This window comes from Bos indicus x Bos taurus, chromosome 1 (genome assembly GCF_003369695.1).
Source record: "Bos indicus x Bos taurus breed Angus x Brahman F1 hybrid chromosome 1, Bos_hybrid_MaternalHap_v2.0, whole genome shotgun sequence".
In the NCBI taxonomy this organism is placed as follows: Eukaryota; Metazoa; Chordata; class Mammalia; order Artiodactyla; family Bovidae; genus Bos; species Bos indicus x Bos taurus.
The window spans coordinates 1868207-1895745 of NC_040076.1; the positions used below are offsets into that span (position 1 = coordinate 1868207).

The following is a 27539-nucleotide window of genomic DNA, read 5'->3' on the forward strand; positions in this document are numbered from 1 at the left end:
AACACATAACATAAAATTTACCGTCCTGACCCTTTTTAAGCGTGCAGTTCAGTGGTGTGAAGTCTATTTAGATTGTTGGGCAACCATGAGCACCATCTGTCTCTAGAACTTTTTTCATTTTTTTCATAGTAAAATTGAAACTGTCCCCGTTAAACACGAACTCCCCATTTCCTCCCTCCCCTCAGACCCGGGCAACCTCTATCCTACATTCTGGTTCTGTGAATGTGAGTACTCTTAAGTGCTCGAGTATGTGCAATCATGTAGTATTTGTCATTTTGTAACTAGTTTATTTCCCTGATCGTAATGTCCTCAAGGTCCTCTATCGTAGCATGTCTCAGAACTCCCTTCTTTTTTTTAAGGTTAACATTCCGTTCATATGTATATACCATATCTTTTTGGTGGGGGCGGGGGTGGTGAATCATGAGGCTTGCAGGAATCTTAGTTCCCTGACCAGGTTGAACCCCAGGGCCATGGCAGTGAAAGTGCCACGTCCCAGCCACTGGACCGCCAGGGAATTCCCACCACGTCTTATTTATCCATTCATCTGTCAATAGACATTCAGGGTGTTTCTGCCTTTCGGCTATGGTGAGTAATGCTGCTGTGAAGACGAGTGTACAAGTAACCAAGCACCACTTTTAACTCTGATCTCTGTGTCTGTGGCTTTGTCCACTGTCCTACTCTTAGGTTTTACTAGGGGGCAAGAAAGCCTGACAAGTCACCCCTGTGGGCGTGTACATACCTCCTCTATCTGTGATGGAATGCGCGGCGGAGAGTGGAACCAGTGTTTAACCAGGCCTCTGTATCTCAGAACCAGGAAGAGACAGGACCCTACCACCACTGACAGCACCAAAAAGGTGGTTCCGGCAGCCAGGAAGTCTTGTTGAAGCTTGACAGAAGCTAGAGAGACAACCGAAAAACGAACAAGATGACCCACACATCAGGTAATTTCTCATCCATCACTGCATAAATACACTTGACGTCCCAGGAAAATGAATGGATACTGCTCTCTTCCACCCTGCCCTGTATGCTTTATTGAACTCTTGAGAGTCCCTTGGACTGCAAGGAGATCAAACCAGTCCATCCCAAGGGAAATCAGTCCTGAATATTCACTGGAAGGACTGATACTAAGGCTGAAGCTCCAATATTTTGGCCACCTGATATGAAGAGCTGACTCACTGGAAAAGACCCTGATGCTGGGAAAGATTGAGGGCAGGAGAAGGGGGAAACAGAGGATGAGATGGCTGGATGGCATCACTGACTCAATGGACATGAGTGTGAGAAAACTCTGGGAGATAGTGAAGGACAGGGAAGCCTGGCGTGCTGCAGTCCATGGGGTTGCAAAGAGCCGGACACGACTGAGTGACTGAACAACAAAGGCAATCCTAAAACAAAGCAGGTGTTACCCGTCTGGCAGTTCTTGTTCTGGAGATTCCAGCACAGCCTCGTTGTATCTACCGTGAATTGCTGTCTTAGCCCGTCCTCTCTGGATCTCCCTACGCTCATCACCACCCTTCACCAAAAAAGCAATTCCTGATTGCACTATTTTAGGAGTGTTCTGTTTCCAGCTCAGAAAGAAAGCACTTAGGAAAGCATACATTACCATCTGCTGCCGTTTCACAGCAAGATATGTTGCTTAAATGTCCAGGTCGAGAGATGTTTTCTTTGGTCAAAAACAGTTCTGCCTTGACTTGAAAACAGTATACTCTTAAGGGTTTTAAATCATTCAATGTGATGAAGTTACTCCTGAACGGGCGTGTCACCTGCGTAGCAAGCATCAACAACCGCACATGTAAATTACCCACACAGGGATGGTCAAGGCCTTCCGTCTTCTCCAGTGTTTCCCCAAATTCACATCGAACACAATAACCAAAGAATAAGGCAATTCTGGTTTTAAAGAGACAGAATACCAATTTTATACATATAACGCTTACAGCCGACAAATTTCACGTGTGGAAACGGGAGGAGTGTTGAGAAACATGCTGACGGCATTAGAGCTGTGTTTCTGGCTGTGAGATCTGAAGCCCCATTACAGCAATGGAGGGTCCAGAGCTGGAATTTAGCAAATCCCAATTTCCAGGACGAAATTTTCTCCTTTGAAATGAACATTGTATATTTCATGGTTAGTCTCGTCTACAGTTTCAAGTCAGTGGATGAACAGAGGGGAAAAGGGCATTCTAGGAAATACTGTTCCTTGGGTTCCGAATCTGCTTCTGGTTTTCGCTTCACTGTGCTGCTTCCCTTTATAGTTCTGGTGAACACGGTCTTAGAAATTTATGTCATCAAGGAAGAGTTGGGTCCCAGATTCTTAGAGGATCTTGTCCCCTGTCTCCCTCGCCTGCCGTGACACCTCCCTCCGGTTTGTCACCTCCACATGTTCGGTCAACGGCCCCTCTCTCATTCCGGGCAAACTGTCACTATTCTATGGGGAAATGAGAAAAAGACACCACACACTATGGGGATACGGGATTTCTCCTAAAGGACTGCTTTCATATTGGGAGATACAGTAGAAAACACTAGGGCTTCCCTGGTGGTGCTAGTGATAAGGAACGCAGGAGACACAGGTTCGATCCCTGGGTCGGGAAGATCCCCTGGAGAAGGAAATGGCAACCCACTCTGGTATTCTGGCCCAGGAAATCCCATAGACAGAGGAGCCTGCCAGGCTACAGTCCATGTGGTCACAAAGAGTCGGACATGACTGAGCACGCATGCGCACACACACACACACACACACACACACACACACACACACACAGAATACGCTACAACCACTGGAAATGGTGGCAGCTTCAGAGTGTGGAGATAAAGTGGCTTATTATATATGTTGACTGAAAAAAAAGGCAGATCATTCAACAGTATATAGGACATGATCTTACTTTTAAAAATACAAACGGTCATACTATATTTGAACAGTAGGATTATAGATGATTCAAAACTTTCTCCCCTCCTGTTTAACGATGATGACTGCCAGGGCAGAAAAGAAACAATTTTTACTCCACATAAGGAGTAAAATATGACACCACATAAGGCAATTTCAGGGAATTCTGTGGTAGTCCAGTGGTTTAGGACTTGGCGCTTTCACTCTCATGGCCTGGGTTCAATCCATGGTCGAGGAACTAAGTTCCTGCAAGCTGTCTGGCACAGCCAAAATTTTTTTTTAAGTAAGAAATAATTATTTTAAAAAAGGTAAATTTAAGGACAATATGCTTTTCTTAAAAAAATTATCTATTTATTTGGCTGTGTTGGGTCTCAGCCGCAGCACGTGGGATCTTTCCTTGTGGCACACAGGCTTAGTTGCCCTTCAGTATGTGGGATCTTAGTTCCCTGACCTGGGATCGAGCTCAGGTTCCCTGCCTTGGAAGGCAGATTCTTAGGCACTGGACCGCCAGGGGAGTCCCAACACTATTCTTTTTTGAGTTTATTTCAGCAGCCAGTTGGCTATTCCAGAAGAATCACAGACTACAGAGAAGAGCTACCGTTCAGGCCTGAGACAGTAAGGAACGCAGGAGACCTGTCCTTAGAAAGGTCTTGTTTGCAAGGCTGACCCAAGGCTGGCATCTGGGAACTTGGCTTTGAGGAGCGTCCCACAGATCCCTAAGTGATAAGGCTGTTTTAATGTATACATGATGCTTCTGATGCTGAACACCTGCTCTACCTCTGGGAGTCAGGAGCCCTGGTGGCTCTGCTGGGTCGAGGGTGCCTGTGTGACCAGCCCCCAGTACGAGCCCTGGGTACTGAGTATCCCAGGAGCTTCTCTGGGAGATGCGATTTCACATACTCGGTTACTCTTGTTGTCGGGGGAATTGAGAGTAGCCTGTGTGATGAGGGGAAGACTCCTGGAAGCTTCTGCCTGGACTCCTTCAGACTCTGCCCCCTGTGTCTCTTCCCTTTGCTGACTCTGTTCTGTGTCTTTTCTCTGTAATAAGTCACAGCCTTAAGTACAACTGGACGCTGAGTCCCCGAGGATCCTTGGAGCAAATCTAGGGGTTGGGTATGGGGACCCTTGACATTTGGACTCACAGCTGGAATGGAGACCATATCAGTGGCTTTCAGAGTCACTTTAGCCGCAGAATCTTTTGCTCACAGAAGTCCAAAGCATAGATGCTCTGGTTGAAAGGGGAATCCCTCCCAGATTCTTCCAGACCTCCTCTGTTCCAGTTGACCAGAACTGTGAACTCAGATTTTGGGAAACGATTATTTCTTTCTTCCCTATTTGCTGAGAGTCTGCCCTTCAGTGAGTTTTGCCTTCCTTGGTGTTTTTACACTCACTGTAAAGAAACAGGGGCTTCCCTCGCGGTTCAGCTGGTAATGAATCTGCCTGCAGTGCAGAAGACCTGGGTTCGACCCCTGGGTTGGGAAGATCCCCTGGAGAAGGGAAAGGCTACCCACTCCAGTATTCTGGCCTGGAGAATTCCATGGACTGTGTAGTCCATGGGGTTGCAAAGAGCTGGACACACTGAGCGACTTTCACTTTCATAAAGAAACAGAGCAAGTGCAAACATCAGCAACGTGGGAGACACAGCACTGACAGCACGGGCCCTCTGGAGCCAGGCGCCTCCTCCGAGTGCCTCGGGCAGTCCTCACACTCCCTCTCCCTCTCAGTGAAACTGATGGGTGCAAAGGGTAAACGAAAGGATGTATCCAAAGTGCCCGGCCCAGTGCCAGACACGAAGAAAGCTCCAGGTAAACATACAGCTCTTAAAATTCTTATAAAAATTAGAGTAATGTTGAACGTAGGAAATCAGGAGGTTCACACACATAGTGAAACATCATTCAATGTAGCTTGAAGGGACCTCCCTGGCAGTCTAGCGGTTATGACTCTGGGCTTCCACGGCAGGGGGCACAGGTTCGATCCCTGGCTGGGGAACTAAGGCTCACCCCCCACCCCCACTGCTGTCATACAGTGTGGCCAAAAAATAGGAAAAAAAATGCAGCTTGGATGATCAGACACTGGAGATGACCCTGGCCCAGACACCAGGCCCCTTTGCTCTGACCCCTCCTTTGTCAACCTTACCCTGCCCAAGGCCCTCACATGGCCCCATTTCTCTTTTTTTAATTAATTAATTTATTTTTATTTTGGCTGTGCTGGGTCTTTGTTGCGGTGCATGGGCTTGGTTGCCCTGCGACATGTGGGAATCTTAGCTCCCCAACCAGGGATTGAACCCGTGTCCTCTGCATTGGAAGGTGAATTCGTAACCACTGGACTACCAGGGGAGTCCCAGGCCCGAATTTCTGATGGATCCGGGCATGTGCGGTTCCCGGATGTGCCCAGCCTTCTCCAACCTACTGGCCCTTCTCCTTGGAACATGCCCTCTTCTCGCCTTCACTGAGACTTTTCACCTATTCGCATTGCCTTCTTTGAAAACCATTCAGATCAGAGATGTCACATAGCTTAACCTTGCAGACTGCAGGAGTAAAAATAGGCCCATGAGTAGAAACAGGCCCATGAGACCTTCCCACTGCTGGAGTGTGGCAAAGACTTCCTGGGCACCAGCTGAATCCAGACTCAGACCACGGGGACTGTGTGATAGGAGGCAGAGAGGGCCCTGCAGATGGGTCTTGTCCTCTAAGGGTGCACTGGGATACCCTGGTGTCCTTGGCCACTTGATTTTCCTTTTGGCTGAGCAGAGCAGCTTGTAGGATCTTAGTTCCCTGACCATGGGTTGAACCCACCAACTGCAATGGGAGCTCAGAGTCTCAAGCACTGGACTGCCAGGGAAATCCCCTCCTTGGCCTTTCGTTTGCTACCCAGAAACTCCAAAGAAAAGAACATCAAAAACAGAGAAGAACACGCTCTTGCCTGTTTAGCTCCTGCCTTCTCCCAGTAGTAGACACAATACACAAAATAGGCCTCGGTGGCAGGGACATCGAAGGGAGCAGAAAGCCTGATGATAAGGGAGCCTTCTTCTGGGGTCACCCGGATGTTTTCTGGAGGCCCAATGGTAGCTGAAATAGAATTACAAACGAGATCCATCAGTCTATGTAGATACACGTGTGTGCATGTATGTGTGTGTATATATATACTGTGCAGTGCCGAGTTGCTTTAGTCGTGTCTGACTCTTTGCGCCACAAGGGACTGTAGGACTGTAGCCCACCAGGCTCCTCTGTCCATGGGACTCTCCAGGCAAGACTACTGCAGTGCGTTGCTATTTCCTCCTCCAGGGGATCTTCCCAACCAGGGAACGAACCTGTGTCTCTTGTGTCTCCTGCATTGGCAGGCCGATTCTTTACCAGAGGTCTTTCTGCCGTATGCTATGCTAATAACATGTTTTATAGGCTAGCTTTTATCAGGTTTCCAGAGAGCTGGAAGGTTAACCAAAGGTCAAATTTTCATGAAAAGATTTTGTTAGCTCTTACCTTCTATATATATTTTCTTTTTGTTACATATTTTTTTATATAGATAAAAGTGGTGTTTGCAAACTTAAACACATTTCTCTTTTAGCTTTTTCCAATAGGACACACTTAAAGATAATAACATGAAACACTGCTATCACAAGGGCTTCCCCAGTGGCTCAGGGGTAAAGAGCCTGCCTGTAATGCAGGAGACTTGCAGGAGATGTGGGTTCGATCCGTGGGTCAGGAAGATCCCCTGGAGAAAGAAGTGGCAACCCACTCCAGCCTGTAAAAACCCACAGACAGAGGAGCCTGGCAGGCTATCGTCCAGGGGATTGAGGACTGAGCGACTGAACAACAACACTATCATGTATCTATTTGTTAAGACTTTTCATGTTCTGGAATACACATCACTGGAGAGTACTGTGATTCTGGAACACTATAGAAGAAAGACTATAGCCTTTATTAAGTAAGCATCTAACCTGTATAATTAACCGGAGGAACTCAGATCAAGGAACAAGTCATGTGCTCCAAGTTCTTAGGGGCCTGTTTCTGCACGTTTGACACACGCACGCAGACGATCATATCGCTGGGAACCGTCACCTGTTCACGAGAGGAGGGCTGGCTTTCTCTCTAGCTTCCACGCCCCACCCTGGGCTCTCCCAGGTTGGGGAGGTTAGGCACGTGGTCTGGCCACCTTTCTCTCTGCGTAAAGTAACTGGTCCCCGGAGGGCCTGCACTCTTGCCCTCTCACCTCCTTTGTTCTGGTGGAGGAACTAAGTCCAGACAGATACACTGTCGGGTGGGGCCCGTCTCAAGCCTCAGTGTTGTTAGCAGACTGGCCATGAGGAACAGAAAAAGCTTGCATCACACCCACTCACGGACGCTGGCACGCATATCTTCAAGGTGCCCTTCAGACGGTGAAGTCGCCAGAGCGCCGGTCAGCCCACCCATGTGCAGGGCCAGGGCCCCCTCCCCGCTGAGCAGATTCTCCACACTTTTTTGTGACTCACCCAAGGGAGTGGGTGTATGTGCCTGGATGACCACATCCCTTCACCACTGAAAGGTCAGCGCCCAGGAGTCTGATCCCAATGTGATGAGCCTGTCTCTCCAGGGCGGACAGCCTGCCTTCTCTCCAGGCCCAGAAGGAGGACCTGATAGGTCTGTGCGGTGACTACCGACAGCGGCGCCCACGGCCTGAGCGATCACTTGAAACCTGGCAACACGGATTTTACATGTGTGTCCGCACAGATCTGCATGTAACAACCATGCAAGGCCATCCCCATTTCTCAGAGGGGGCAACTGAAGCCCAGAGGGATATGACCCTGCCCAGAGTAACAGCCGGTCAGGGGCAGCGTTGAGGTTTGAACCCAGGTTTACGTGATGCTAAAGCCTGCCGCCTTCAGCCACTGTCCCAACCCCTCTCCCCTCGAGCCCTTGGTAAGGCATCGTCACGCTGTTTACCCATCCTGACTCGACCACAAGTGCCGAAAGCAGCAATGGGCTCTGCAAACACCACTGGCTTGAAGAGACACTCTGCCAGTAACTTAACCAATGACACAGCCAGCCGTTTCCGGCCAGGAAGACAGACAGCAGCAGCTGGCTGCCAGGGGCCTGGTGACATCACGATGGGCCCTGCTTCTGTCGCTGCCTACTCTGTTCCCTACTAATCCCACTGAGGTACAGCTCAGATGTCTGGCGGTGCTCCATTCAAGGACAGAGGCCTGGTCCCCATAGATGACCAGCTGGCAGGGACCACCCTGCCTTCTCGTCCCATCCTCAAACTGCTAGCAAATACTGATTTTTTCCCCCCTTAGCTTCTTATTACAGGAAATTTCAAACACATAGCAAGTAGAGAAGACTGTAGCCAAAGAGCATGTACTAGTCACCCCATTGTACATCAACCGTCTTGGTCCAGGAAGTTTTGTTTCTCCTTCACCTTGTAAGGACCACCTTGACCCTCCCACTCTCCAGATGGTTTGGAACAAATCTCAGACATTACATCGCTGCATCTATAAGATATGTATCTTGAAAAGACCAGACCCCTCCCTTTAAAAAATAAACAAAATACCATTATAACATCTACAGTATGTGAACAACAATTGCTTAGCAAGTCATCAAATATCTAGACAGCAATCACATTTCCTCAACTGTCTTATACTTCTGTTGAGCTTGAATAAAGATCCTAAGAAGTTCCATACTTTGCATCTGTGTAGACATGGGAGAATCATCAGGCATAGCTGACCATGTAAAAAATGAATCGTTAAACCTGATGCCAAGAGCCAACTCATTAGAAAAGACCCTGATGCTAGAAAGATTGAGGGCAGGAGGAGAAGGGGACAACAGAGGCTAAGATGGTTGGATGGCATCACCGACTCAAAAGAGATGAGTTTGAGCCAACTCCAGGAGATGGGGAAGGACAGGGAAGCCTGGTGTGTTGTGGTTTATGGGGTTGCAAGGAGTCGGACACGACTCAGTGACTGAACAACAGCAAAAGGAACAAGGCTATGAACTAGTGTTTGATGACTCTGATGCTCCCTTCCAATATCCGGGAGGACATCTGTTCATGCAGTCATTCCACAGATATTTTCTGCTATGCGACAGGTACCAGTCAAGGCTGAATTAAGAGCTTTCCTGAACATAAAAGAAGTTGTGCCAGATGATGGTGACCAGTGAAGCCAATACACTATTAATAGTATCCCACTCAGCAGAGAGGTTGGCCAACTTTCTCAGTCAAGTGCCAGGGTGAATTTAGGCTCTGACAGGTCAGACAGCCCCCAACATAACTGCTCAGCTGGCCTGTTGCAGCATGGGAGCAGCACTGGGCAGTCCATCAATAGATGGGGAAACTGTGTTCTGATAAAACTTTTTAAATTGAAGAATAATTGATTTACAATACTGTGTTAGATTCAGGTGTGTGTGTGTGTGTGTATATATATACCTTTGCGTGCATGGTGCTAAGTTATTTCATTCGTGTCCGACTCTGTGTGACCCCATGGACCGTAGCCCGCCAGGCTCCTCTGTCTGTGGGGTTCTCCAGGCCAGAATACTGGAGTGGGTTGCCGTGCCCTCCTCTAGGGGATCTTCCCAACTCAGGGATCGAACCTGTGTCTCTTATGTCTCCTGCAGTATCAGGTGGGTTCTTTACCACTAGCGCCACCTGGGAAACCCGTATATACATTCTTTTTTTTTTAATTTTTTTATTTTTTCGTATATACATTCTTTTTCAAATTCTTTTCCATTATAGGTTATTTTAAGTCCCCTATGCTACAGAGTAGGTCCTTGCTACTTATCTATTTTATATATAGTAGTATGTATCTGTTAATCCCACACTCCTAATTTCTCTCTCCCCTTTCTCTACTATGGTAACCTTAAATTTGTTTTCGATATCTGTGAATCTGTTTGTTTTATAAGTTCATTTGTATTATAGATTTAAATTCCCCATGTAAGTAATATCATATAATATCTATCGTTCACTGTCTGGCTTACTTCATTTAGTGTGACAATCTCCAGGTCCACCCACACTGTGGCAAATGGCATTATTCCATTCTTTTTTAATGGCTGAGTAATATTCTATTATGTATGATAATATCTATTATGTGATGCGTGTACACACACATCACAGTTCTGATAAAACTTTATGTACAAAAACAGGTCGATGGCCGGATTTGACCTGCAGGCTGTGGTTTAGCAACTCCCTAGTGTAGCAAATCACCCTCCCCTAGCCCCAGCCTCTGTGGACAGTACTCTGGTTTGACCATCACACCCATCTGGGTGCTGGTTATTTAGGCTGAGAGGCAGGACTTAGGCGCATGGAGTCAGTACCGCTTAGCAAAGAGCAAAGTGCAAACGTTAAAGGAATTTGTACCCAAGTCCCCTTACCATTCCGATAGTGTTCGAACCAAGGTGCTGTTGCCCAGGCAGAAACGAGGCCCCCGAGCTTAGCTCGAACACGTAAAGAGATGTTGAAACGCCGTGGGAACCCCTCCGAGAGGCTGTTTGCGGTAAAGTCACACTCTGTCCCGGTGAGGTTCGTACAATCCACCTTGCTATCTTCTTTGTTGACATCATACCAGTTACTACTGGTGCTGCTGCAAACGGAAAAAAGGATTTCACTTAGCAGAAATCTCTCTTTGATCACAGATCACAGTTCCCCCAGGGTTGAGTTTTTAAAAAATTTTTTTCATTGAGATATTCCTCACATATCACACACTGCTCTCACTTAAGGGGACAGTTCAATGGCTTTCAGTATATGCGCAGGGTGGTGCCACCCTCCGCATACCCGTTTTAGAATATTTTCATCATCCCCCAAACAACCCCCATGCTTAGAGCATCACTAGGCTACCACCGATCTATTTCCTATCTCTAAGGATTTGCTTGTTCTGGCACTTCATAGAAATGGGATCATAACTGATGTGGTCTTTTGTGATTAGTGCCTTTCACTTAGCCTGTTTTACTTAGTATGTTTTCAAGTGTGATACATGTTGTAGCACGTATCAGTACTTTATCCCCTCTTATGGCCAAATTAACGTCCGGTTGCATGTTTATCCATTCATGTTCTGACGGACAGGTGGGCTGTCTTTTGGCTATTTGTCTTTTGGCTTATTCACTTTTTGGCTACTGTGAATAATGCTAAGAATATTCACATATAAATTTTTGTGTGAAATTATGTTTCCAGTTCTCTGGGGTGTATACCCAGAAATGAACTTACCAGGTCATATAGTTACTCTCTTTTTAACTGTTTTCCAAAGCAGCTGCATCATCTTATGTTCCCGGCCACAATGTATGAGGGTTCCGTTTTCTCCACATCCTCACCAAGGCTTGTTATTATGACCTTTTTATTGAAGCCATTCAAGCGTCTGTATTTTCTCTGGTGACTAATGATGTTGGGTATCTTTTCATGTACTTACTGGCTATTTGCATATCTTCTTTGGAAAACCGTCTACTCAAATCCTGTGTCTCTATTTTGATTTGGCTATTTGCCTTTTAATTGCTGAGTTGTAAGAGTTCTTTTATATGATATATTCTGGATACAAGTCCCTTATTAGATATATGGTTTGCAAATATTTTCTCCCATTTTGTTCCACAGCCAATGTTAATGCTTCAAACTCAGCCTCTGTAGCCTATGTCTTAGAACCGATACTGTGTTCATGCAACCACACCCCAGTTTCTCACTGGTGTAGAGCTTTGTTTTCACCCCATAGTTGCCCATTTAAAAAGAGTCATGGACTTCCCTGGTGGTACAGTGGATAGGAATCTCCCTGCCAGTGCAGGGGACAAGGGTTCGATCCCTGGTCTGGGGAGATTTCACATGCTGCGGAGCAACTAAGCCTGTGTGTGCCACAGGCTACTGAGCCTGTACTCTGGAGCCCGCCAGCCTCAACTACTGAGCCCACGGGCTGCAATGCCTTAAGTTGCAAGCCTACAGTACGTGGTCTCCAACAAGATAAGCAAGCACAGTGAGAAGCCCACACGATGCAATGAAGAGCAGCCCACCGCTCGTTGCAAATGGAGAAAGCCTGCACAACAACGAAGACCCAGTGCAACCAGGAAAGAATAAACCATTTGTAAAAAATAGAGTCCTGCCCACAAGGAAACCTTGCTGCCTGTAAGGCCATGCATCCTTGTAACTGAGAATGTACCCCCTGTTCCGATACCACATGCCCATGCGGGATTCTATTACTAATCCCCGACTCTGAGCTCTGTCCTAAGGTGACAGACTTGAGAAAAGGCAGAGGGGTGACTCCAGAAGCCTCAGTGGGGGCAGCAGGGAGTGTCCCCTTGAGAGACAGGCTGTGCCCTGGACAGCAACTCTGGCCTGGAAAGCAGGGCCAGGGGAGACAGGAGAGATGAGGCTGGGGTCACAGCCGCCAGCTCTCCCACACCACGTGGGCTTCTAAGGGTCTCTCTGACCCAGTCTGGAGACTCAGCTTCTGCTAAAGTGGCAGGTAACCCGATGAAAGTGATATCAATACCTGTGGCCAAGGCTTCCACCGAAGATGCCCACCAGACTCACACACCACTGTACCTTGGAGTCCTGGGACCTAATTGGGAAGGGGATCACAAACCACAGGCGCCCCCTCTCAGACTGGGGGCTGTGCTACAGAAGCAGGTGGGTGATTTTTTTTTTAAAGTTACACAGATACCTGAAGGTACTCTCACCTTCTCCCTGCCAATTCCAGCTGTTGAACTGGGGCAAAAGGCCCCCTCTGGGATTAGCCGGGGAACTAACCTACCATGTTCCACCTCCTCCCCTCTCCTCCAAACTTGTCCGTTTTGGATTTATCCCAAGGATGCAAGGATTTTTTCCAATATTCACAAATTAATCAGTGATATGCCACATCAACAAACTGAAGAACAAAAACCATACCATCATCTCAACAGATGAAGAAAAAGCTTTTGACAAAATTTAACAGCCATTTATGATAAAAAAAAAACTCTCCAGAAAGTGGGCATAGAGGGAACACATGGCAACACAACATAGGCCATTTATGACAAACCTACAGCTAACATCACAGTCAGTGGTGAAAAGCTGAAAGCATTTCCTCTAAGATCAGGCACAGGACAAGGATGTCCACTCTCAGCACTTTTTAAACACAGTTATGGAAGTCCTAGCTACAGCAATCAGAGAAGAAAAAGAGATAAAAGGAATCCAGATTGGAAAAGAATAGGTTAAACTGTCACTGTTGCAGATGACACGACATTACACACAGAAAATCCTAAAGATGCTACCAGAAAACTACTAGAGCTCATAAATGAACTTGGTAAAGTTGCAGGTTACAAAATTAATACACAGAAATCTGTTGCATTTCTGTATGTTATTTCTGTACATTCAGAACTACTTTTTTAAAGTGTTTCTTAAGAACGGGGTTTAAAACGGCACAAACCATCCAAATTTAAATGACAGCTGACACTGTTTGGCTCCCCATCTATTTGTAAAGGGTAAAAATAAATTGCTGTGGGCCCCATTTAAATGGATAATGCAATGAACACAGCCTCATGGCATGACACCGCCCAGGCCTGGAGCCCCAGCCTCTTGCCCCAGCCTATGATGAATCAGCCAGTCTGAGCAATACCCAGCAAGCGGTCCTGGCTCCTGGCAATGTGTTCATATGGACAGCCTCTGTCCCCCAATTTGTCTAATTTTGAAAGCAACCTCAATCATGAGAGGGAGCACAGCCTCGTGATTAAACACATGGACTCTACAGCCAGAATACCCAGGTTCAAACCCAGTTACTTCACTTCTCTGTTCCTCAGTCTCTTGATCTATAAGATGGGGATGCGCTAGAGCATCTGATTCTTAGGATTGTCTTGAAGGTTGATCTCGTGGACAAGAGGAAAATGCCTGGACCAGGGCCTGGGGTTTCTACTCAGTTCAGTTCAGTTGCTCAGTCATGTCCGACTCTTTGCGACCCCATGGACTGCAGCACACCAGGCTTCCCTGTCCATCACCAACTCCTGGAGCTTACTCAAACTCATGGAGTCACTGATGCCATCCAACCATCTCATCCTCTGTCATCCCCTTCTCCTCCTGCCTTCAATCTTTCCCAGCATCAGGGTCTTTTCAAATGAAAAGGCAGCGGTGCCTACTAAGCACCATCTAAAAATATTTATTAACAACCTGAGCAACCAATGATTTCCCTGTTCACCTTCTGTTACATCATTTCCAGAAATGATTAAGTAAGTCTGTCCTCTGTGAACCCAGCAAGTCCTCTTCCAGAAATGGATGAAAACAGTCATCAATGATTTCGGTTTGAGGACATTACTTTTAATAGTCACAAACTGTCAACTACACCACTCGTGGGTGGGGAAAAGTAAAAAAAAAAAAATCATGAGTGATACATCATATAACAAAACATAAAATAAAAATGTTCACACTGAAATAACTGTAGGAAAAAATATTCACAAGCTTAACTACATTAAGTTAAAAGGGGAAAAAAAAGGAAGCAGGACCCAGAGGTGTGACTCTAGTCTTGTTTCAGTCTCACACAGATGCTGGCATATTTGCAAACAAGTCCATGTATTTAGAAAAAACGTCTAGAGAGAAATACACTAAAACAAGAATAGTGATTTGTCTTGGACCCCAGGTTGCTTTAATTTTGTACTTTTTACTTTTCTGGGTTTTCCAGATTTTCTATAAAGAAGGTGCTTTGCTATTAAAATTAGAAAAACGTGAAGTTAAGAGAAAAAAGTGAAGTTAAGAAAAAAGGGGTTGGGAAGACTGGGGTGGGCAGGCCCTGGCGTGGCAAGAGGCCAAGTGGGGTGTGACCTAGAAAGGGCCTGGCTCTCTGCCTGCCTTTATTTTCAAGAAAAAACAGAAATTCGGTTCTTTTTTTAAAGTGAAATTTCCAGATTTGTAAATGTTAACACTAGTTAGGAAAACAACAACAGCAACAACAACAAAAAACCATTGTGGGCCAAACAGACTCTAGGCCAGAGGATCTGCCACCTCAGATTTAAACTTAAAATTTTCGCACAATGTGTTCTATGTAATTTTGGCTTTGCTGGCATGACTGTCAAAAAATGAAGGCACATTCATTTAAAGTTACAGTGATGTTTCCTGGAGAGAAACAGAATGGAAAATTTAAAGTTCCATGAGCCTCAGAATTAAATTACTTCATGTAACTAAAAGGTCCTAAACTTGTGAAAGTATCTAAAAACAGACCAGCAAAAAAAATCAAAGGCCCTCTTCCACAATCAAGTCTGTAATTTGAAAAGAAAACATAAAAATTCGCCTCTGTTTGAGTTTTCATGAGCCCTCAGCTTTTCCAAACAGGGATGATGCATGAATGCGTGTGCATGCTGTCGCTCGTCGTGTCCGACTCTGTGACACCATGGACTACAGCCCGCCAGGTTCCTCTGTCTGTGGGATTCTCCAGAAAAGAATACTGGAGTGGGTTACCATTTCCTCCTCTAGGGGAATCTTCCTGACCCAGGGATCAAAGCCAAATCTCTTACGTTTCCTGCACTGGAGGGCGGGTTCTTTACCACTAGAACGCTAAACAGGAACATTCACATTCAACTCTGTTTCCTTTACCAAAACCAGCCCCTAACCTGAAAAAAATATCTTACAAAATGCTTTCCCAATAGAAAACAGAGTGAAACAGGTTAGTCTGTGATGTGAAACCGTCAAAGGCTTTAATAAATCCTTCTAGTGTCCAGAGGCCCTCTGTCAACTCATAAATGTACTTCCCCAATCAAGGCTGACAAGTGCTAGTGGGTAGATCAGCTGCGACTTCCTCTTACTGCAACCTTTGGGCAGCGCTCTAGGAGACTGTGTTCACTGAAGGTTGAGCGGGGCCAGCTCTAAGCAGGTGGCCGGTGCAGTGGCACAGAGCTGTACTCCTAAGAGGGTTCCTGACTTCAAGCTCTGATGTTGCCATCCTGAACTCCCCAAAGTTTTTGAACCAGGAGCCCCACGTTTTCATTTGGTACTGCGCACAAAATGATGTATCTGGTCCTCACGGACAGGTCTGTTTATTACAGATGATCATGTTTGAAATTTACCATCACTTAAGAAGTAGATAGGGATTTCCCTGGCGGTCCAGTGGTTGGGACTTTGCCTTCCAGTGCAGGGGAGGTGGGTTTGATCCCCAGTCTGGGAGCTAAGATCCCCAATGCCTTGAGGCCAAAAACCCAAAACGTAAAACAGAAGCAATATTACAACAAATTTAATAAAGATTTTAGAATACTAAAACCACCTTAAAAATCTCTCTAAAAAATAGACATAGATAAATGCAATCCAGAGATAGGCCTCAAATCTCAGTTTAGAATTAATTTTTACAATGTGCTCAGTCATGTCTGACCGTTTGTGGTCCCATGGACAGTAGCCTGCCAGGCTCCTCTGGCCATGGAATTTTCCAGGCAAGAATATTGGAGCTGGGTGCCATTTCCTACCCCGGGGATCTTCCCAACCCAGGGTGTGTCTTGCATCTGTTCTGATAGGCAGACTGTTTACCACTAGTGACACCTGGGAAGGCCATCATTTTTTTAAGCAAATATTGTTACACTGAACAGTTAAAGATAAAAAAGAAGTCCTCTGGAAACCTCCTCCTCTAACAAATTAACCACTTGTAATTTTTCCACATGCCCTACCTGTTCTGACCACAGATTCATTCCAAATTGGATACAGCTGCACCTGCTGTCATATGACACATAATTACCCTTTTCAGTGGTCCCTAAGGGCTCATTCTCAAGTTAACTTGACACAATTCGTCAACTTCTAGCCAATGGACATGAATAGACACTTGAATGTATATCTTCATGAGTGTAAGTTTGTTTGGTTTCTTTTTTTTTGATACAGAAGGTTGTATTGTCTGCCTGGAATAAAAAAAGTAGTATGGACATTCCCACGATTCTAAATGAAGAGAACAACTGACTTTTCAAGAGGGCTGTGCTCACAACTGATTCTGATTCAGCGTGTGTCCACCAGCCACATTCTCACCAGCACTAGGCATTCCCACTGTTAAAACTTTTGTTTATTTAGTAATCTAAAAATGACTTAGCCAATAATTTTTGTTTGTTTGTTTCGGCTGCACCTCAGGGCATGTGGGATTTTGGTTCCCTGACCAGGGATCAAATCTCTGCCCCGAGTATTAGAAGCATGCAGTCCTAAACGCTGGACCACAAGGGAAGTCTCACAATAATTTTAACTTGGTCTTCACTTAATGCATCTACCAAGGTAAACGACGGCTTGGATTTTGCCTTTCTCCTTCCTCTGTGTGTCTACACTGTAAATCAAGTGATGGCCAACTGTAGGAAGGCTTGAACAGGAGGTGAGGGAGAGAATGAGGGGCCAGAATAAAATGCAAAATGGATCACCAGCTTAGAAACTGGGAATTAATTGTTCATTAATTGAACAGCTTTCTTATTAGGCCAAATTCGGGCCAGAAGGCTAAATAATCCAGATTTTGAAACCTGAAGATGATGAAGACCAAAAGATACCTCTGGCCCTTTCCAGACAGGAAGCTCTTTCATACAATCTCCGCCTTAAACTGATGAATCAACTTCCACACAACTAAGCTGTCCTGTGGTGAGACAGCTGAGCTCCCTGAGGGTCAATATCCTTTCAGCCTTCGGATGAGTGGAGGGGTTGGAGGGGAAGTTGTGAAATCTCCATCCTTGGAGATTTAAGAAGTACAAGAGAGGGACGTCCCTGGTGGTCCAGTGGTTAAGATTCTGGGCTTCCAATCCAGCGGGTGTAGGTTTGATCCCTGAGCCGGGAACTAAGTTCTCACATGCTGCACAGGGTGTGGCCAAAAAATAAAAAGTCCGAGAGGACTATCTGCTTGTGACGACTTTGCTTACAGTGCTGCCAAGGAGCAAGAACAGGCAGCTGGCCTCAGGTTCTGTAACAATTCCACTCCCAGCTCCCAGGAAGAAGGCCAACAGAAACATTGCTTACTATTTATACTGCACCTGGTAGACCACCGGCCTCGGGTCGCTGTCCAGGGACACCGGCTCCCAGCTCAGCGCCTGCTGGGCGTTGTACAGGTGAACCTTCAGGTTTCCAGGAGCAGGCAGCTGGGCCAGGGAGTCTTGAAAGGGACAGAGAATAAGAGAAGGAGGGAGATGAGGGAGAGACAGGGAGGGTCAAGAGGAGAAAAGTCGATTACAAAAATATGTAATTCATGCGGCTGGGGTTTTGATATTACCCATTCTCCCCACACATCCCCTACGCCTTTAGCCTTTGACTAAAGACAGCCCTTCACCCTAGAAATGGCATATGGGGGTTCCCGTGGCTCTCTTCCCTGGAGATTGCATGAAGGGTTCCCTCAACTTTCTTATCTTGGTTTAACTATTTGTTAATCCCATAATTGATGCTTTTGAACTGTGGCTTTGGAGAAGACTCTTGAGAGTCCCTTGGGCTACAAGGAGATCCAACCAGTCCATCCTAAAGGAAATCACCCCTGAATATTCACTGGAAGGACTGACGTTGAAGCTGAAGCTCCAATACTTTGGCCACCTGATGCAAAGAGCTGACTCATTTGAAAAGACCCTGATGCTGGGAAAGATTGAAGGCAGGAGGAGAAGGGGATGACAGAGGATGAGATGGTTGGATGGCATCACCGACTTGATGGACATGAATTTGAGCAAACTCTGGGAGACAGTGAAGGACAGGGAAGTCTGGTATGCTGCAGTCCATGGGGTTGCAAAGAGTTGGACATAACTGAGCGAATGAACAACAAAAGATGGCACAGTTGACACAGTCTGTGGGGAAAGGGGCTTGGGGCTGCCTTTCCAACTGCAGGTTCCAGTTCCATATGAGCAGGTCCTGGCTGAGGCTTAATGAGGACACCTGTCTACCTTTAGGAGTAGTAGTGTTAGTCGCCCAGTCATGTCCAACTCTCTGTGACCCCTTGGCCTATAACCCACCAGACTCCTCTGTCCATGGGATTCTCCAGGCAAGAATACTGGAGTGGGTGGCCATTCCCTTCTCCAGGGGATCTTCCCAACCCAGGGATCAAACCTGGGTCTCCAGCACTGCAGGCAGATTCTTTACTATCTGAGCTACAGGGAAGTAGAGGCTGGTATGGTCCCACAGGGGAATTGGTAGGTGGCAGGGGGAGAGGAAGGAGAAAGGCTTCCCTGACCAGGAATTGAACCCAGGTCACAGCGGTGAGACTGCCTGTAGTAAGTGAGGGTAACATAAGAGCTTGGGCCTTGGTTTCTTCTTCAGGAATAAAGAATAAACCATAGTACACTGGAGAAGGTTCTGGAGAAGATTAACTTGATGGCTACTGGACAAGCATGAGACCCTGACTTTGATATAAGGAATATTTGGGAAATCTCCACAAATGTGTACACACACACCCCAAACCAGATGTGCAAATCCCAAAGACACCTGGGAGGGTGAGGACTTGTCTTCTGGGCTTCATGTGTTTCTCAAAGACTCCCCCAACGTCATAATCACTGAGGCTAAAATACAGATTCCCATGCCCCACCCCAGACCAGGAACTCTGCATTTTCAACAAGCTTCCCAGCTAATTCGCATGCACGTTGAGACGTTTGAGAACCACAAATGGCAGAAGAACACGTTCTGCAGGGAACCACTGCCAATGTCAGAATCTCCCCTCCTTGGCATGGCCCGTGATCTACAGGACGGGGCTAGAGGCCACCAGGGTGGAAGGCTTTTCTCTCGTGAGGAAACACATGGTGATGATAAGGCTTTCTCTGAGACCAAAAGGTTAATGAGAAACACCCAGAGCTGGAAAGTCTGAAAAACAGGCTATTCCAGAGTTCCAAGCAGGAAATTCAAAACACACATTTTCAGTAAATGCATCTCAAAGAAGGATGCCAAGACCAGCTGAGAGCCTGGCCCACCGTGCTCCTGCTGAAAGAAGTTGTGGCCTGGAGTCTGTGGCCACCTGTTTACTTACAGAATGCCCATCACTTTCACAGCTAAGGCCTGGGGCTGACCTTCCTTCCAGACCTTAATTCAACCAGCTACCTTGACACTCCAGCCAACTCATGTCAGGCCTGACGGAAGCCGGCCCAAAGATGCAGCGTGGCGGGAGGCTGCTCTTCCAGACTGGCCCACCCTGCTCACTGGGGCTGCTATGGCCCAGTGGATCCCAATGTGAGCTCAGGAAATGAAGTCCTGCTTCCAGGAGATGCTGTGCAGGGTCTCAGGGGGTGAGGGCTTGGTTAGGGCTGGGCACGGGACCAGCCAGGAAGGCCAATGTAGTGTCTTAACCCGGATTCATGCTCTTATTGTTCCTACAGGTCAGACAACAGGTCTCACAGGCCAAGGTCAAGGTGTTTGCATGCTCCCTTTCTTCTGGAAGCCAGGGGAGAAATAGTTCCTGCCTATTTCCTTGCTGAGAAGCTGCTCACATTCTTTGGCTCCTGGCCTCTTGCTCCAGCAATGCTGGGCTGAGCCTGTCTTGTGCTGCCAGCTCTTTGGTTCCGACTTCCTCTTCCAGCTTCCAAGGATCCATGTGATTGCACTGGGCCCACTGAGCCCAATAATCCAGGAAAATCTCCCCAGCTCAGGAACCCTCATTTAATCACATCTGCCAAGTCCCTTTTGCCACGTAAGGCAACGTGGTCACAGGCTCCGGAGATCGGGCTGTGGATCTCTCTAGGGACCATTATTCTGCCTGCCTCCCCCTCCCTGGGGAGGATTTAGGAGGCATCCCCTCTCTCTCCACCTCCCTCCCCACCCCCATCTAGACAGTCCGCTAAGAAGGGGAGCACTAGGGACCACCGATGTCTTCCAGCCCGCCAGGCAGGCAGACCGGAGGACAGCCTTCTCAGTAAATATCAGGAGTCTCCATCAGAGCCTTCCGCTTTCTGCACCTTTCATGTAATAGAGGTGTGGCCAGGGGACCTGCAGCCTGGCTCTCATATTTGAGTTTGTTGGCATCCCCTGTTTCACTGCATTCAGAGAAGAAACCGAGTCTCGGGGCTCTGGGTTTCACGCTGAAGCACCAGAGGCTGCCCTCTCACTCACACCAGCAGCCTCAGTTCGGCCCCGCGCATGCATCATCTCAGGAGGGAGGCCCGTTCCTGCCCGGCCTCCCCTGGCCACCTCCTCGCCCCAGGGGATGGATGGTGGGGGCAGGAGGGGGGGCCCTTGCACTTCGCCCTGCCTTTCTCTGGAGCCTTCTTTCTCCCTGGGCCACGCTTCTCCCCCACTCCCTTCAGTACTCTGCTCAAGCGCCACCCTATCAAAGCACTTTCCTGCCTCCCAATCCCCCTTTCCTTTCTCCTGGGTTTCCCACCACCTGGGTTTCCCACCACCTGGGTCCTGTGTTTACACCCGGGGGGTGATGAGGAGGACCAGAATTTGACTGCCTGGGTTCAAAGGCCCATGCTCTTCGCAGGACCTTCGGGTGCGAAACCTCCTGCTCTTGGCAGAACCTTGTTTCACCTCTCTGTGCCTCGGTCGTCTCATCTGCGAAACAGCAATGATCACTGTGCAGACTTCAAAGGGTTCTTAGGAGGAGTGAGCGGGTTAATTTCATGTGTGCTGCTGAGACCTGCAGGAGCACAGCGTGACCGGTTCCTCTTCCTCAGATGCTAGAGCGGGAGCTCCAGGGAGGCTGGCTGTTGCCAGACTTGGGGGCTGTCCCATCCCCTGGAGCTGGAGAAGCAGGCTCCTGGGGCCTGGGGAACAACGGAGCTGTAGCCCAGTAACCTGCTGTCTCTCCTTCAGGGATTAAGCAGCCAGTTTCTGCATTTGTCCAGGAGAAATCCAGGCTAAGCTCAAGCTCTCTTTCTTGCTTTATGTGTAAGTCCTGCCTTTTCTCTGGTCTCAGAGAGGCTGGGGCAGGAAGTGGGTACAATTCTGCTTGCCGTTGTTCGCTCACTAAGTATCTGACTCTTTGTGACCCCGTTGACTGTACCCCGCCAGGCTCCTCTGTCCTTCACTATCTCCTGGACTTTGCTCAAACTCATATCCATTGAGTTGGTGATGCCATCCAACCATCTCATCCTCTGTCGCCCCCTTCTCCTCCTGCCCTCAATCCTTTCCCAGGGTCTTTTCCGATGAGTTGGTTCTTCACATCAGGTGGCCAAAGTACTGGGGCTTCAGCTTCAGCATCAGTCCTTCCAATGAATAATCGGGGTTGATTTCCTTAAAGATTGACTAACTCTGGACTTATCTGGATGGCTCTAAAGGGTCCATATATTTAGGGCCATATGACCTGCAGTCAATGGTGTTAACAAAGGCTTTGGGAAGAGAAGAGAATTTGTGGGCAAAAGGCTTTAGCTGGAATCCTGATCCTGCCACCAAGAACCATGGAATCCTGCCACAACACACCTGAGCATCAATTTCCACATGAAAAGTGAAATGACACCATCTCTCCTAGAGATGGAGTGAGTGAGGGGCAAATGCAGGACCACAAATGAAAGGCAAACCAGACACCAAACCACACACTGCTGCCTAAGTGTGATTTTTAAGATGTGCCTGGTGGCTCAGACAGTAAAGAATCTGCCCGCAATGTGGGAGACCTGGGTTCTATCCCTGGGTCGGGAAGATCTCCTGGAGAAGGAAATGGCAACCCACTCCAGTATGCTTGCCTGGAAAATCCCATGAACAGAGGAGCCAGTGGGCTACAAGTCTATGGGGTTGCAGAGAGTCAGACGTGACTTAGCGACTAAACAACAACAGTTTCAGGGTGTCCTGATGGATGGCTGCAGGTAGTGAGCTGCAAGCTGTTACCCAGACCAAGCCTCCAGTGACCACCAACAGAGGGCTCAGCCTGTGCTGACTGCTGGGTCAATGGTCTGACCTCGCGTGAGGCAGAACAGCGCCCTCCCCCCAAGACGTCTGTGTCTTATGAACATATTAGGTACATGGGGATCGGAGTTGCAGATGAAACTTAGGGCCCTACAGAAGATCTAAAGACAGCTTATCCTGGAGCATCTGGGTGGACCCAGGTCACCACTGTTTCTCCAGGAGCTGGAAAACGCAAGGAAATGATTCTCCCTCTAGAATCCTCAGAAACGAACACACCCCTAGGACACCTTGATTTAGCCTCAGCCCGGTCTGCATCTGACCACGACTTCCAGAACTGTAAGACACTGAATTCAGTTCTAGGTATCAAGGAAGTGACAACCCATTCCAGTATTCTTGCTTGGAAAATCCCATGGACAGAGGAGCCTGGCAGGCCACAGTCCTTGGGGCTGCAAAGAATCGGACACGACTGAGTGACTACCACACATCTTCACCGTAAGCTTCTTTACCGCAAGCATTTCCACTGCAGACACTTTCACTGAATAACTAACGGGCCGTAAGGCAATTTAGCTTATGTAAGTTGTAAAAGTAAATTTCACAAATCTCTTTTGATAAAAGTAAATTTTATCAAAAGGAAAACGATGAAAAATAAAAGAGAAACATAACATTGGCCATAATGAAACATGAAAAATAAACAACAAAATTTAAAAGACTATTGCAAAATGAAAAACATTTGAATACATTTAAAATGTGTGTAGATTCACAGCAATACTGTGCAAACAACTGATTTTATTCTGTGGGCTTTACGAAGTACTGGTCTTCAAAGTCTTTTCTTTTGTTTCTTATCATATATACATATTTTTTGTGTGTGTGTATTGATTTGTCTCATGGTTTTTCTTTTTCACTGACATTTCTTCTTTTGTTAAGCAAGGTGTCAGCTTCTAAACATTGGGACACGTATTTGTAACTGAGCTTTGGACCGTGTGTGCTGGCATATTGTCACATGTCTGTTGATAAATATTTAGTTCTATGGGAAGCATTGGTTCAACTCTGCACCTTTAATTAAGGCCATCGGCCTCTTTCTCTCCCAGGGTAGTGTGTTTCCTAATAAGAACACCAAGTCATCATCATCCATCAACTTGATAAAGCCATCAGCAACTTCACTACGAAATGCTTTCACATTTCAACCACTTGAAACCAAACTGTCAAACCAAGTTGTCAGCCAGTTATTTTATCTATTATGGCAAAACTGCCTGATGCCAATTAGTCATGTACTGAAAATGTCTGAGGTTGAAAATGCTTGTGGCAAAGGTATCTATGGCAAAGAAACTCACAGCAAAGACACCAGGCACAAATAAGTTTGTGCTATATTAAGGCACCAAGTTGGTGGTCATTGTTACAGCAACAACAGGAAACTAACACAGTCCAGGGAGGTGGACACCAGGCCTTTAATGGCACCCTAGCTCCTACAAGATAAAGCTCACAGTCCTAAGAAGGGTGCACAAAGCCCCACTCTGCTTCCTTCTCCATGGTCTTTGGGGCAATGGTTCACTGTTAATGGTAAGAAGAGAGAACCTAGGGAGATGCCAAATGTATCTTCCATACAATTACTGTACAATCACACCTCCTGTTCCACCTTTCTGCCCCAACTGGCTACCTCCGGTCCACCCTGGATCCAGGTGTTTGAGATTTTATACATTTTTAAGAACAGGCTCTCCTGGGTCTTAATAGCCTAGTTTGATTAACACATATCACACACAGATAATAAAGTACTACTAACATCAGAATTAATCATTTAATCTTCACAATCGAAGACCCCTTCCCTCCTGAAACCCCCTCCCCCTGAAGGGTGACTGACTCGTGTTGCTGTCGTATGGCAGAAACCAGCTCAACATTGTGAAGCAATTATCCTCCAATAAAAAACATGCAACAACAAAAAAGAAGACCCTTCAGGATCCTTCCATGGATGGGTCATTATGATGAACATCAGTGATCCCATCTCCAATTAATACCTTGCAGGTGAGGAGAAGTAAAAAACAAAAAACTCCCTGAATTCTCACCCATAACCAGGAAGTTGGTCTTGTCTGTAAATACTGGATATCAGCTTATCTACCTAGACCATTTGTCTCTTCCTAAAAAGAATGGTTTGATTTCCTAGGGAGCAAAATGGGGTTATTATCTACTTCAAAAGAATGGCTTAACAGCCTGTCCGCGTTAAAAGAGTAGCCCAATAAATGGTGGCCACTATGGTCATTTATAGAGTTTGCCCCCAAACATTCCTATTACGTATTACTTTCCACTGTTGAGGTTATGGACAAACAGGAGTTCCTTAATATACATTAATTTGCTATGGTTTTTCCTATGGTTGGGGATTTACTATTTTTCTCAGTGGTCTCTAAGCTCTGAGAAGCTTTGGATGTTCAAGTCAGCAAGTTACGGTAAGAGAATTTTGTGGCCTTAAGTACTAAATACTTCTATCAACCTCTGGACCACAGCAGACAAATCACAAACAATTCACAGACTAGTCAGGAGCAGCCCATGTACAGAGGACCACCTTGGAAAATTACCAACACCCGAATCTCATCTGAGGGCTTCCCTGAGCTTTCCCTTTCCCTTCTCACCTGAGTAGTAAAGAATCTGCCTGCAGTGCAGGAGACATGAGACCTGGGCTCAGTCCCTGGGTTGGGAAGATCCTCTGGAGGAGAGAATGGCTACCCACTGCAGTGTTCTTGCCTGGAGGGTTCCATGGACAGAAGAGCCTGGCAGTCCATGGGGTCACAAAGTGTCAGACACGACTGAGTGGCTAAGCACAAATCTCATCTGAAGGAAGCCCAGGGAAGGAGCAAATGTAGGTTGTTCAAGACTCGAAGCTTGAGGAGTAGAGTTAAGATACAAACCCATCTGTCCAGCTCCCAGGAGGAAACAGCCATTTAACTAGGAGCACACAAGGGGATGACAGAGGACGAGATGGTTGGACGGCATCACCAACTCAGTGGACACGAGTTTGAGTAAACTCCGGGAGGCCTGATGTGCAGTAGTCCATGGGGTCACAAAGAGTCAGGGACGACTGAGCGACTGAACTGAACTGAACTCACTCCCTGAGTGCTCCCCAGATGGCTTAGCAGTAAGGAATCAGCTTGCAATGCAGGAGACAATGCAGTCCAAAGGGTGGGAAAGAGTCGGACATCAGGGAGCGTGGGAGTACACACACACACACACACACACACACACACACACACACTCTCTCTCTCTCTCTCTCTCTCTCTCTCTCACTCCCCTCTCACACACACATACACTCACACATACACACACTCTCTCTGATGCAATGCTTCCCTTATCCAGGACCTATGGAGTTTAATGGCGTTGCAAGGGATGCTGATAAAAAGAAACAAGCCCAAACAACAGCTTGAGAATCCAAGGGGGAGGAAACTTCTAAATTCTTGAGACTTTTAAAGTGTTACTCAAACTATGATATCAGTCACTTCATGAGAAATAAGCCAGCAAAACACAAACACAGAGTGATGCACAGAGAGAATGTTCTCAACCACCTTTTTCCTTTCTCTCTGTCTCTCTCTCTCTCTGTGTCTCTCTCTTGGTAGTTTGTCCCTGGCTCATAGGTATGGTCAGTTAGTGTCAGAGGTAAACAGGAGGCTGAGCTTAGGTGGGGCAGTCCAGATGGGAACAGCGCTAGGATTAAAATTCTGGCTCAGCTGACCCGCTGCCCACCGCAGGGCAACATTTCTGGGTTTTGCGCCGCCGCCCCACTCCCCCTCCTCCGCCGGCCAGTCTATCCGACCCCGGGGGAATGACCACCTGGACTTCACACCCGCTAATCAGACACACCCGGCCTCAGTTAAGATTGAGGTACAGTCACGATCCCCAGGACAGAGGTCCCCGCCGGTGGCAGGCCTCCCTGGCACGGAACTGCGAGGAAAGCAGGCCTGGACCTGGTTCTGGCTGCGCCCCACCCCAGGGAGGAGAGGCCAGGCAGCGCTACATTCAGGCGGTCGGGAAGAGGAATCTGTGGCCGGCGGAAGCAGCCTCTTCTCGAGCCCTGAATCTGGTTTTTCCTCTGCTCATTTGGAGACATTCAGAGTCGAGCCGCGCTAGCTTTGGGGGCTTCTCTCTTAAGAGAAGGAGCTACAGACTGTCCAGACTCGTGCAGGGGCAGCGCGGCCCGGGGCTCCTCCCGCCGCTCCAGCTCGCGGCCCGAGACTGCCTGGAATCCACCCCCCCCCACCACCCCCCGCGACCATCCCACACCCGCTTCGGGCTCCCACGCCCCGCGGAGCCCACCCGATCGGGGCAGCCCTGAACCCCTTCCACTGATCCTGGCTCCCCGCGGACCCCACCCGCACGGGACACCCCTGTTTACTGCCCCCCCCAATCAATGGGGGTTCCCGTGGATTCCCACCTACTGCGGGCTCCCCGCGGACTCCCACTCTCGAGACGCCGCCTCCGGCAGGCCTCGGGGTCACTCCGGCCCCGCTTACCTGCGGGGGGCGCCGCAGCGCCAAAGCCGCTGAGCATCAGAAGCAGCGGCGGCAGCAGTGTCGGCGGCGGCGGCCGCATGGCCCAGGGCTCCGGGCGCCGCACGCTCCGCGGCGCTGGGGGCGCAGCCCGGCCCCGGCGCGGGGTCGCCGAGCCGCTCACTTCGCCGCCTCGGCGGCCATGGCGACCGCAGGGCGCGCGCGGGGCCCGCCTCTTCCCGAGCCCCGCCGGCTGCAGCGGCGGCAGCGCGTCCCGGGGCGGACGAGCGCCCCGCGCGGCCGCCGCGCCCGGGCCCGGCCCTCCTGGAGCGTGCCCCGCCCCTGCACCCCGCCCGCCGCCGGGACTTTCCTGGCGCCCCCTACCCGCGCCGGCGCTCCCGGGAACCGCGGCCCCAGGGGTCCCCGGGCTCTCCGCGGCCCGAGCGCCCCGCGCGGCTCTGCGCGAGCCGGGGTCTCCCTGAGGGGCTGGCGTCACCCAGCAAGCGCAGAGCCGGCTGGCCCCGACCTTGGCTCAGAGGAGCCGGGGGAAGAGGGAA

The 27539-nt window shown here is 48.2% G+C and overlaps 1 protein-coding gene across 2 annotated transcripts in view; it reads right to left on the bottom strand.

Annotated features, from left to right (window-relative positions):
• Positions 1–27252, bottom strand: part of IFNGR2 (interferon gamma receptor 2) — a 31425-nt gene extending 4173 nt beyond the window's left edge. For both annotated transcript variants that reach the window (XM_027520615.1, XM_027521403.1), the window contains exons 1-6: positions 27007–27252; positions 17735–17867; positions 10213–10421; positions 5798–5943; positions 1601–1760; positions 740–897 (exon numbers count right to left, since the gene is read on the bottom strand). In XM_027520615.1, the coding sequence (XP_027376416.1) occupies positions 740–897; positions 1601–1760; positions 5798–5943; positions 10213–10421; positions 17735–17867; positions 27007–27085 (885 nt within the window). In that variant the 5' untranslated portion in view covers positions 27086–27252. The remainder of the gene's footprint in view (positions 1–739; positions 898–1600; positions 1761–5797; positions 5944–10212; positions 10422–17734; positions 17868–27006) is intronic.
• Between the last annotated feature and the right edge of the window lie 287 nt (positions 27253–27539).